This window comes from Schistocerca americana, chromosome 3 (assembly GCF_021461395.2).
Source record: "Schistocerca americana isolate TAMUIC-IGC-003095 chromosome 3, iqSchAmer2.1, whole genome shotgun sequence".
Lineage (NCBI taxonomy): Eukaryota > Metazoa > Arthropoda > Insecta > Orthoptera > Acrididae > Schistocerca > Schistocerca americana.
The window spans coordinates 725,428,981-725,441,830 of NC_060121.1; the positions used below are offsets into that span (position 1 = coordinate 725,428,981).

The window sequence follows — 12,850 nt, forward strand, 5'->3', positions numbered from 1 at the left end:
CATAGTGCTTAGAGACATATGATCTAATTTTTGTACTTACAAATAATATGCTGTGTCCATTCAACCAATAAATCCTCATTCCAGTTAGACATTTCACTTGATACTCCATTCATTAATAAGCATTTGTGTAGTACTGAGTCAAATGCCTTTCGGAAATTAAGAAACACTATATCTAACTAACTGCTTTGATCCATGGCTTTCAGAATGCCACATGAGAAAGACATGAGTTGGGCTCCAAATATTCGATGTTTTCGGAATCGATGCTTGTTGACATGGAGGAGATCACTCTGCTCGCAATATATTACTACATTTAAGATCTAAATATGTTCTAAGAGTCTACACAAACGGATATCAAGGACAATAGACGGTAGTTTTGTGAACCATTTCTGCTGCCCTTCCTGTAGATTGGTGTGACCTGCGCTTTCGTCCAACGGCCGGGCGCTGTGTGTCTAATTTTTGCATGTTTGTATGTTTTTACATGTTCTTTGCCATGGAAGTGAATTTAATAAGATTTTTATGTAAATTTGGGCTACCTGCAAATAATATATCGTGTCCATGGATGGATAAATAAATAAAACACCTTCTACTTTCGGACTACAAAGATCCTTTGACGAAGAGGATTGAATGCTGCTGAGTAATCACACTCGGATTACTTCACAGCTGAGCGTTATAAAATATTTCTGGTCATTATATTCATTATATAAATTCATTCCGTAACTTAAAACCAGTCGTGACTATTCCTATAATTGTACTGACTGGCGATCACTTTTGCTATCTTTGGAGTAGCGGCACAGCTGTTTTTGGCAACGTGCAGAATGTCGCTGGCGACTTGAAAGTGACAAAGGCAGCAAATAGATTGGCGTCTATGAGTCGTTTATTTATTGTTTATTTTCTGTGGGATTAACGTAGTTATAATCATTGTCCAACTGATGTCTTAAGCCGTGAATCAAGACTGTTGGTAAAGTGTGTATGCTACTTAACTTTTTTTTTTATGGACTGTTCATTACTTTTCCGGCTGTGAAAAGCATGAGTATAGTAACTCAGTGGCAGTAAAAATGTTCGAGTAATTGTCGTCATGAACCGTATTTTGCAGAATTGCCGTTTTGGTGTAAAATGAAAGACATAAAGGCTGGGAAGAAGATAAGGATCGAAGACGTAAGTTTCTCTAATTAAGGCTGTTACATTCATCTTTCAAATAGACCAGCTACTTGGTTAACAATTTTAAATATTACGGATTAATTTTCCATGACAAAGTTTTTTTTTCCCTCAGTGTTTTTGTAGCATATTGTTTCGGTTTCATCAGTATATGATTGTAGCTGCACATACAAAAATAGAATTGACTGAGGATCAGACATTCATATATGCTGACGTCGACTCGTTTTCATTTACTGTCGGAACACGAAGAATGACTTCTTGTTTGGTTTGTGACACATGTGAACAATCATTGAATCAGCTGATACCAAAGTTCTGCTTTGGCCCAAGGCGGACATATTCCACTCGTCGAAATATATGTAGTAGTAGTAGTAGTTATAGTAGTTTTGTTTATCTTTATATCTCTTTTACAAGGATATTAGGCGTGTCAGAGTATTACAATTTAAGAATAACAAAAACAAAGTAACTCACATATACAGACTTACATGTCTAGAATGACAAAGATCAGTAACGTAGTTGGCTATGGCTTATAGCAGAAAACGTCCTAGCATTTACTTGAAATAATTTAAGAAGACCATCGAACACATAAATTAGGATGGCTGCGTGGAGATTAGAGACTCCACTCTCCCGGTGTAAGTCCACTCTGTAAAGTGGTGCAACCTCATTCAGTTTAACCCTAGTGTACAATACTGTTTTACAAATAAGTTATTTGATAATGATAAAAGGGTAAAGCAACACTGTTCATTCATTTCTCATGACCAGTCATTGCACACATTATAAACACATTGTTTCGTAACACTACACACACTATCAGGGTCGACAGAAGCGTCCGATCCCACGCGTCGGCTTTGACCCATGGCGTAAGGGTGTTGTCGTGTGTGATGTCATGACGGCGCGGAGTTTGGTTTGAGTGTGGCTGTCTCCAGTTCTGTTTTATCTTATTTTATTTACTTTTCTGATCTGTTCGTTCTATCTCGTGCGATTTTTTTTATTTAAAAACTCTTATTACTTATTTTAATTATCTACAGGAAGGGCAGCAGAAATGGTTCACAAAACTACCGTCTATTGTCCTTGATATCCGTTTGTGTAGAATCTTAGAACATATTTAGATCTTAAATGTAGTAATATATTGCGAGCAGAGTGATCTCCTCCATGTCATGTGAAATACGGAAGCGTCCGATCCCACCCGTCTGCTTTGACCCATGACTTCACAAATATGGCGGAAACAAAAACAAACACACACACTTTCCACAAGAAGCCTAATGACACTAACGGGACAAGTGCGGGAAATGGGGTGTTTTGGGTGGGGGGCAAACTAAATATAAACAAATTTAGATGTCTTGCGTAGCTACAACGTGTAAGTGAAGACAGCCATGCATGAATACCCACCCACCTCCCCAGGGGTCGTAACCCCTGCAACCCATAGAAGATAAAGATGCTTCAGTAACTGATTAGTGTTTTTTGTCTTTTTTTTTAAAAAAAATCTCACGGGATAGAACGAACAGATCAGAAAGATAAATATAATAAACTAAAACAGAAATGGGTCGACAGAAGCGTCCGATCCCACGCGTCGGCTTTGACCCGTGACGTAAGGGTGTTGTCGTGTGTGATGTCATGACGGCGCGGAGTTTGGTTTGAGTGTGGCTGTCTCCAGTTCTGTTTTATCTTATTTTATTTACTTTTCTGATCTGTTCGTTCTATCTCTTGAGATTTTTTTTAATTTTAAAAACACTTATTACTTATTTTAATTATCTGTTTCCTCGAATTTCTGTTTTAGTTTATTATATTTATCTTTCTGATCTGTTCGTTCTATCCTGTGAGATTTTTTTTTTTTTTTTTTTTTTAAAGACAAAAAACACTAATCAGCTACTGAAGCATCTTTATCTTCTATGGGTTGCAGGGGTTACGACACTTGGGGAGGTGGGTGGATATTCATGCATGGATGTCTTCACTTACACGTTGTAGCTACGCAAGGCATCTAAATTTGTTTATATTTAGTTTGCCCCCCACCCAAAACACCCCATTTCCCGCGCTTGTCCCGTTAGTGTCATTAGGGTTCTTGTGGAAAGTGTGTGTGTTTGTTTTTGTTTCCGCCATATTTGTGACATCATGGGTCAAAGCAGACAGGTGGGATCGGACGCTTCCGTATTTCCAGTTTGCATTTGTTGCGCTGCATATAGTGCTGCCCCCTCTATTTTCCCTCAGACTGAAATCAGGGCTTTTTTTCTTTTTCTTCAGAGCCATTTTACTCTTTATTGGCCAATTGTAACCTTCCCCGGAGGGTTTGATTTATTTTCTCTGCAACGCATTCACTTGTTTTCTCAGTGACTGTGATATTACTGTCATCCTTCATGACTAACACTAGTGAGGCGGTGTACACCATGAACAGTATTTGTCCTAAAATGCTATCCTGAGGAGCTGCTAAATTGATAATTTGGCTTTAATAAACGTTAGAAAGATCTGAAACTATTCCTGTAACACATTTGTATTTGTGAAGAACATAAAGTACCACTTTTGTGAATTCTACGATGGCTAATACCTTGCTGCTACCACTTTGAAAACCAAATTGTGATTCACTTAAAATGTTGTATTTATTCTAGTAACTCATTAATCTGTCTTTCAAAACTGATTTTGTTGTTTTAAAGAATGGTGACATTAGGAAAAAGGGCACTAAATTTTCTATGTTTCCTGGGGTCAGCAGAGATGTCCGATCCCAACTGGCTTTGACCTGTGATGTAAGGGTGTTGTGCTGTGTGACGTCATGGCAACATGGAGTTTAGTTTGAGTTGGTTGTTTTTGTGTTACAGTGCAGAGTTTGGTTTGAGTTTGTTGTGTTTGTGGGTGTCGTCTTGGTGCGGTTGATGGTGTCCTCTGGTGCTGTCTGTATGATCCACGTGTTATGAGGTGTATTGGGTTCATTTGAGTGTCGTTGGTCGCAGTATGAATTAATTTGTATTGACTGTGGTTGAAGAACAGAATCTAGTTTCAGTGAGTTACCTAATTTTTTTATTATGATTGCGGTCTCTATTGATGGTATTGGTTTGCTGTTCGTTGTGCGGTAAGGTCTTTAATTTATTTTCTGGCTTCTTTTGTTAGGTATGGATATGACAGTGAAATTTAACAATTCGTGGTTGTGTGCTGTGATGGGGGAGGACATGATGTCCCTCATAAAATTTTGGCAGATGTTTGGACTGCTGGTCAAAATAGTCAAGTGCAGTGTCTGTAAAGAGAATATGCTGTTGGCCAGAGTTCCGGTGCCGAAGTGATAACCTTTGGTGCCCCATTAGATGGAGTACCTGGTTCAAGAAGTCTAGGTTGGTCGTGAGAGAGATTATTAGTCTCCAGCTGGTTTATAGGTGTGGGGGGGCCATTATTTCGTGGGGGTGGGTATGCAGATTGTGTTTTCGAGGGGAGTACGAAGAGGGAATTAGTGGGGTTGATTGAAGAGTATATAGAGGAGGGGAGTACAATAGTGTCAGAAGCTCTTTTGTCTTATAGAGGGTCAATCGAGAATTTAGAGACTGGGGCGTGTACTAATACAGTAGAGGGATTTTGCGGGGTGGTTAAATCAGTCACAGGGAGGGGGAAGAGGCACTCTTCTGACCTGCAATCTCATCTAGATGAGATGTGATTATGTTGCGGAGGGTCTTTTTTTGGTTGTAGTATTTTTTTTTTTTTTTTTTTTTTTTTTTTTTTTTTTTTTTTGGGGGGGGTGAGGGTTGGGAGAGGCAGTTGGGGTTGGTAGGTGGTGGGTGAGTTGGGAGGGGGTTTTTGTGGGGGAGGGGGGGGGGCACTGTGTTTGCATTTGATTGTGGTGGCCGACATGTGTAGTGCTGGAATTTTTGCGCGGTAAGTAGTCGTTTTTTTGGGTCTGTTCTTCATGAGTTGTGATGTCTTGTGGGGTTTTTCATGTGTTTTTGGTATAGTGTTATTTATCGCTGGTGTAGGTGTTATGTTTTGGTATTATCACTTCTGGTTGATTTATGTAACTTAAGGGAAGTATCCGAGTCCAATGTTTTAGTTGTAGATACATTTTGGTATCATGAGCTGTTGTTGACCTATTTAGGTCAAGGAAAGTGTCAGATTCCAATGTATGTTGTCATAGTTGTGTTTTGGTACTGTCACTTGGAATTGACCTGTATAGGTCAAGGGAAGTGTCCTATTCCAATGTGTCAACGTAGCTCTGTGTGTTTTGGTATTGTCAGTTTTAGTTGACCTATATAGGTCAAGGAATGTGTTAGATTCCAATTTTTGTTATTGGTGTTGGTTTTGAGGGATTGATAGTTGTGGTATAATTATAATTTTTGGGTGTTGTTGGTTTTTATTTCGTGCTATCGATAATTGCGGTTGAGCTATGTAGGTGAAGGGAAATGACCGATTCCTGTGGATATTGTGAGTGTAGCGGAATGTGGGAATTTTGTGTTGTTTCTATGTCATCAATTTGTGTGGCTTCAGGTTGTGGTGTGTGTGTTTATGTGTTTATATTCAGTTTGTCCCCACCCAAAAAAACCCAATTTCACCACGCTGATCCCGTTAGTTTGATTATATTTTTTGAGGGAGATGTGATTGTTGTTTTTATATGTATTTTTGTGTTTGTTGACGTGTTTATGTAATGATGTTGTAGGCGCCATATTGGAGATGTTGAGACTGGTTGTTTTTGCCATATTGGTGACGCATGGGTCAAAGCAGACGGGCGGAATCGGACGCTTCTGTAATCCCGTTACCTATCTTTAGCAGCGGTACAACTCTCGCATGTTTTAAAATTTAAATACTGTACTGTGGAAAATTCTCAGATGTGAAGGAATCCTTCATTATGCTTTTTAAGGGAGTTTGTATGCTCTTTATCCATTATTTCAGCACACACATTAATACTTCATGTAAGACTGCTGACTTTCCATTTTTTTAGTTTTTGTACAGTTTTACTGATTTCATGCATTGTTGTTGGTAGCAAAAACATTATTTACTGGTCTCATAATTGCTTTTGTGAGTTTTTGCTGTAACATCTCTGTAATACTTGAAGAATTTTCATACATGTAGTTTGCCAGGTAGTGTGGATCATTTATTACTTTGTCCCCCCCTGCTATCAGTACGTTGTTATGCCTTTGTTTGTATCTCCATCTTCCTTTCTTATGACATCTTGGACTGCTTTGCCTTTATTCTCTGCATTGTATATTATTTTGTCATTTACTTTTTTGCAGCAATCAGCACATTCCTATAAATATTTTTGTACCTACAATAGAAATTCAAGACTGTGGCGCTTCATGACTCTATCATGGAACTGAGGCACTTCTACATCTACATATACACTCCACAAACCACTGTGAGGTGCATGGCAGAGGGTTTGTCCCACTGTGTCAGTTATTAGGGTTTCTTCCTGTTCTGTTCACATATGGAGTCCAGGAAGAGTGATTGTTTGAATGCCTCTGTGCTTGCATTAATTATTCTAATCTTATCTTCACAATCCCTACTGAGCAATGTGTAGAGGGTTATAGCATATTCCTAGAGTAATCACTTAAAGCTGGTTCTAGAAACTTTGTTAACAGACTTTCTCGGGATAGTTTACATCTATCTTCAAGAGAGTTCCAGTTCAGTCTCTGCAATATCTCTGTGACATGATGCCCTTCTCTTTATGAGTTGAATATCCCCTGCTACTCCTATCTGGTATGGGTCCCACGCATTTGAGCAGTGTACTAGAACCGGTCGAGAGTGAGATTTGTAAGTAGTCTCCTTTGTAGATTAATTACACTTTCCTAGTATTCTACCAAAAACCAAAGCCTACCACCTGCCTTACCCATGACTGAACCTGTGTGATCATTCCATTTCATATCCCTACAAATTATTATACCCAGGTATTTGTAAGAGTTGGCCAATTGTAACAGTGAGCCATTGATACTGTAGTCATAGGATACTACATTTTTCCGTTCTGTGAAACGCACAATTTTACATTTCTGAACATTTAGAACAAGTTGCCAGCCTCTGCACCACTTTGAAATCTTATCAAGATCCGACTGAATGTTTGTGCATCTTCTTTCGGGTAGTATTTCATTATACATAACGGCACCATCTGCAAAAAGCCCAAGTTTACTATTAACATTGTCTGCAAGGTCATTATTATACATCGTGAACAGCAAGTGTCCCAACACGCTTCCCAGGGGCACACCTGAAGTTACTTCTACATCTGACAATGACTTTCCATCCAAGATATCATGCTGAGTCCTCCCTATGGAAAAGTCCTCAGATCTATTCACAAATGTTGCCAGATACCCCATACAATTGTACTTTTGATGATAAGTGTAGGTGTGGTACTGAATTACATGATTTTTGGAGAATGAGGAGTACTGCATCTACTGACTACCTTGATCCATGGCTTTCAAATGTCAAGTTAGGAAAGCGTGAGTTGAATTTCATGCGATTATGTTCTTGAAATCTGTGCTGGTTGGCATTGAGGAGGTCATTCTGTTCAAGATACCTCATTGTGTTTGAGCTCAGAATATGTCCTAAGACTCTACAACAGATCAATGTCAACGATATTGGATGGTAGTTTTGTGAGTCACTTCTATTACCCTTTTTGTAGGCATGTGTGACCTGTGCTTTTTTTGAAGAACTGGGCACAGTTTTTGTTTGAGGGATGTACAATAGATTATAGTTAGAAGAGGGACTAACTTGGTTGCAAATTCACTATAGAATCTGACAGGAATTTAGTTGGTCTTTGGAGCTCTGTTCAGTTATAATGCTTTCAGCTGTTTCTTGACAACACTGGCATTAAATACTAATTTTATTCATCTTTTCAGTGGTATGAGAATGAAATTGGTGCAATTCCAGTGGGTTTCCCTTTCTAAAGGGACATTTAGAAACAGAATTAAGCATTTGAGCTTTTGCTTTGCTACTCATAGTTTCAGTTCCTGTTTGATTCTCTAGGGAGTGGATCCCCCAGGGGGGCTCACGGTTCTTTCGTGAGTATGTGCGTGGCGAACGTGGGGCCCCGAGCTATTGCAGCCTTCCTTCTTTCCAGGGCTGCATTTCCTTGCCCTTCCCCTCCTTTCCTCTCCTTGCTCCTTCCCCTTCGCCCTCTCCTCTCCCTCTCTTGGTGTCCTTACTTATGTTGGCCCCACTATCCTCCTGGTTATGTTGGTTTTGCAATTTAGTTTTGTTGCGTAATCACCTCATCCTTTTGGCATTTCCTGGTCCCCCTCTGGGGTTTGACCACCATTACTAAATTTCTCTTCCATAGTGTGAGCCATTTTGGGAAGAGCACCTTACCTAGTGCCTCCGACATGTACCCTCCTAGTTCATTCCACCTTTTCTTTCACGTCGTTGTCTGATGCTAGGGTGCATAGCCAGCACGGTAGCCAGCCCGTGTGGTGGGGTCGCTATGTACCCTTTTGGTTGAGGCCCCTGAACACACAGGGATCACACTTCTGATACCTGAGCTGTGACCACCTCATGTAACCCTAGGGGTGGTTGCTTGTCATCCTGGTCGGAACTCCCAGCAATGGCCACCGTGTCAGACCGCCCTTACTGTGGCTGGGTGGCGCCCGTGAGGAGAGCCCCCGATTGGAGTTGGTGGTATTAGGGCGGACACTATGCAAATGAAACGCATACGGGTCCAAAACTCTGGCCATTCTTCTGCGGGCGTCTCTCTGAGTGGAACTGATACTTTTAGTGCTGCTTCTCCTGGCCCTTCGGCCTTCCCTTCCATGGCTACCCCCTGGGAGGAGGGTCAGGCCCGTCGGCTAGGGGCGAAACCTTTCCCCTGCTATCTGGTTTGCACCAGGACTGATGGGGATACTTTCACCAATACCGAACCTTTATTCTTTGTGGAACACATTGAAGACAAGTTTGGCGAAGTGGACTCCCTGAGCAAGATGCAGTCGGGTTCATTGTTGAACATAACTGCTTCAGCTGCCAAGTCTGCGGCCCTTCGCGCCTGTAACCATCTTGGCACAACTGTTGTGTCCATTACCCCCCACCAGTCTCTAAATACCCCTACCTGAGAAAGTAAAGATTATGGTTTATCGATGTGATGTGAAGCCGTACATCCCACTTCCTATGAGGAGTTTTAAGTGCTTGCGTTTTGGACATGTCTTCCCGCTGTTCGCAGGCCCCTCTCTGTGGTGACTGTGGACGTCCACTCCATTAGGGGAGTTCCTGTGTTCCCCCTCCTGTGTTTGTGAATTGTCATGGCAATCATTCTCCACGTTCACCAGATTGCCCAGTATATAAGAAGGGGAAAAGAAGATACAGTAGTATAAGTCCCTTGATCGTTTAACCTACACTGAGGCTCGTAAGAAGTATGCACGTTTTCACCCTGTGTCCATGACGTCTAGTTATGCTTTAGTTACATCTTCACCCCATCCTCCCCCTTCCTTACTCCAGTCCCAGACCTCTCTCCTCCCTCCCTCCCTTCCCTGTGGCTCCCACACCTTCTCCTCCAGGCGCTGCTCCCCCTCCCCAGCTGGAAAAGTGTCCCACTTCTTTGGCGTCTGCCGGTTAAGGGCGTCCCTTCCGGGATACCCCTTCCCGGCACTTTCCAGGCCAACAGTCTGTTGCCACACGACAACTGTGAGAACCACAGTCTGTTGGCCCCCAGGTCGCCCGATCTCTTTCTGTTCCCGATCTTGCTACAGCTGGCTCATTTATGCCACATGCCAGGTCGCCCGATCTCTTTCTGTTCCCGATTTTGCTGCAGCTGGCTCCTTTATGCCATGTAGCCCTCCTCGATCTCAAACAGAAAAGAAGAAGAAACGTAACGGCACAAGGAGCCCTGGTGTCACCAGAGGTCCCATCCCCGGTTTCACAATCAGATACTGACCTGTTGTTCATGGATGTCGCCCCCTCCTTGTCGGTGACGGATGGTGACCCGGTGGCATGACTGGCTTTAGCCTGTTCAACCCCCATTTGCATCATCGTTCTGTGGTTATCCAATGGAATTGTAATGGATATTACTGTCACCTTCTGAAGTTGAAATTCCTTATTTCGTCTTACTCTGCAGCTTGTGTGGTTCTACGGGAATCTCATTTTACTGTTGAGCACTTACCGACCCTCTGTACGTTCCGTGTTTTCTGTCGAAATCGGGTCGGCCCCCTGTGGGCTTCTGCTGGGTTTGTATGTTGGTCCATACAGACGTTGCTAGCACATGGATTCTTCTTCAAACTACATTGGAAGCGGTTGCTGTTAGGGTCCACCTGGACGCTGAGGTCATGGTTTGCAATCTTTATCTCCCTCCTGTCAGGATTCTTACACTTGCTGCCTTAACTGCCCTTTTTCAGCAACTTCCTCCTCCGTTCCTCCTTCTCGGGGATTTTAATGCTCATCATCCCTTGTGGGGCAGTGCATTTCCATCTAGACGAGGTCTTCTCACAGACCAGTTTATTGCAGACAACAACTTGTGCCTTCTTAACGATGGCTCCCCTACCCATTTCAGTGCCGGTCATGGTACCTGTTGTGCCATTGATCTTTCTCTTTCTTCTCCCTCCCTCCTTCCTTCATTAAACTGGTCACCACACGACGACCTTTGTGATAGTGACCATTTCCCGTTGATTCTCTAGCTCCCTTCCCACTCCCCGATGGACAGATTACCTCGTTGGTCTTTCCAACGTGCCGATTGACCTCTATACACTGCACTGGTCGTGTTTTCTCCCTCTTTGTCGGGTTGTATTGATGACGTCCTACGTGACGTGTCTGACACACGACTGTTCGCTCTGCTAGCCTTGCTGTACCGCGCTCATCTGGACTATTTCGCCGCCGGCAAGTCCCGTGGTGGAGTACGGCCATTGCCATTGCCATCCGTGATCGCCGTTGAGCTTTGCAACACCTTAAGAGGCACCCATCTGTTGCCAACATTATTACCTTTGAATGCCTTCATGCTAAAGCCCATTATTTAGGCAAACAGAGCAAATGGATTTGTTGGGAACGCTTTGTTTCTTCCCTTGGCTCTACTGTCCCTCTGTCACGGGTATGGGCTACACTTCGCTCTCTCCAAGGTTTCCATCAGGACCCACAGATTCTTGCGGAACATCTTGCGACCCATTTTGCAACGGCATCAGCATCAGCCTCCTATCCGGCTGCTTTCCTTCATCGGAAACAGCGGGCCGAAGCTTCTGCCGTAAGTTTTACCCCTTGTCAGCCAGAATCTTACAACGAACCTTTTACTGAATGGGAATTTCTTTCTGCACTTTCTTCTTCTCATGATACGGCCCCTGGCCCAGACTCTATTCATAACCCATTGCTTCAACATCTCAGTGCTCCACAATGGCAACATCTTCTCTGGGTGTTTAACCGTATTTGGCTCCAGGGTGACTTCCCTTTTCAGTGGAGGGATAGCATCGTGGTTCCTGCCCTTAAGCCTAGTAAGAACCCCCTATTTGTTGAAAGCTATTGGCCAATTAGTCTGACAAATGTTGTTTGCAAGTTACTAGAACAGATGGTAGCCGAATCTCGGGATCTATTGTCCCCTTACCAGTGTGGCTTCTGAGAGAGACCTTCTCCGATCGATCATTTATTTTGCTTGTAATCCGCAGTTCGGCGGGTTTATTCCCAGCGCCGCCATTTGGTTGGAGAATTTTTCGACCTTCACATGGCCTATGACACGGCTTGGCGCCATCACATCTTACTTACACTTCATTAGTGGGGTTCGGGGCCCACTCCCGATTTTTATCTGCCATTTCCTGTTCCATCGATCGTTCAGGGTTTGGGTTGGTACTGTTTTTAGTTCTCCATGGACCCAGGAGACTGGCATTCCACAGGGTTCTGTATTGAGTGTACTTTTTTTCCTCATTGCTATCAATGGACTTGTGGCCTCTGTCGGGTCTTTGGTCACCCTTGCTCTGTATGTGGATGATTGCTGCATTTGGGTTAGTTCCTCTTCAATGGCCTCTGCAGAGCGGCAACTCCAGGGAGCTATACGGCGTGCCTCTGCATGGACCCTCTCACACGGGTTTCAATTCTCTCCTTTAAAATCGCGGGTGGTCCACTTCTGTCGATGTGCTATGATCCACCCCGATCCAGAGCTCTATCTCGATGCACAACGATTGCCTGTGGTCCCACAGTTTTGTTTCCTGAGTCTTCTTTTCGACAACAAGCTCACTTGGCTGCCCCATATCAGACTTCTGAAGGCGGGATGTTTCCGTAAACTTAATGTTCTTCGCTTCCTTGCCCACACCTCTTGGGGTGTGGACCGCTCCATCCTTCTCCGCCTCTATCATGCTTTAGTTCTGTCTCGCTTGGACTATGATTGTCAAGTTTATGGTTCGGCTGCTCCTTCCACACTGCACATGCTGGGTCCAGTCCACCATCGTGGATCTGTTTGGCCACCGGTGCCTTCCCTACTAGCCCTGTTGATAGTCTCCTGGTTGAAGCTGGGATCCTTCCCCCCTCCCCCCTCCTTTTCTGTTCGGCGGTCCCAGCTTCTGGTGTCTTATGCAGTTGCTGTCCGTTCCTCTCCCACTTGTCCTTCCTATTCTATCCTGTTCCCAGACCATGGACGTCACCCTTGGTTGGGTTTAGCGGTTGGGCTCCACCTTGCATCTCTTCGCCATGATTTTCAGCTTCCTTCTTTGTCCTGTCTTCCGCGACCTCCCCCCCCCCCCCCCCCCCTCTCCCCCCGGTTAGTTCCTCGGCCCCGAATTTGGATGGATCTCTGCTGAGGACCGAAAGATTCCATCCCCCCTGATGGTGTTCCGTTCCTTTTTCCGGTGAA

The 12,850-nt window shown here is 43.6% G+C and overlaps 1 protein-coding gene across 3 annotated transcripts in view; it reads left to right on the forward strand.

Annotated features, from left to right (window-relative positions):
• Positions 1-788: 788 nt before the first annotated feature.
• LOC124607127 (7-methylguanosine phosphate-specific 5'-nucleotidase) overlaps positions 789-12,850 on the forward strand; it is a 79,013-nt gene continuing 66,951 nt past the window's right edge. For 2 of the 3 annotated variants that reach the window (XM_047139332.1, XM_047139334.1), the window contains exons 1-2: positions 789-963; positions 1,094-1,155. In XM_047139332.1, the coding sequence (XP_046995288.1) occupies positions 1,114-1,155 (42 nt within the window). In that variant the 5' untranslated portion in view covers positions 789-963; positions 1,094-1,113. The remainder of the gene's footprint in view (positions 964-1,093; positions 1,156-12,850) is intronic. The other variant, XM_047139333.1, reaches the window with a different exon arrangement.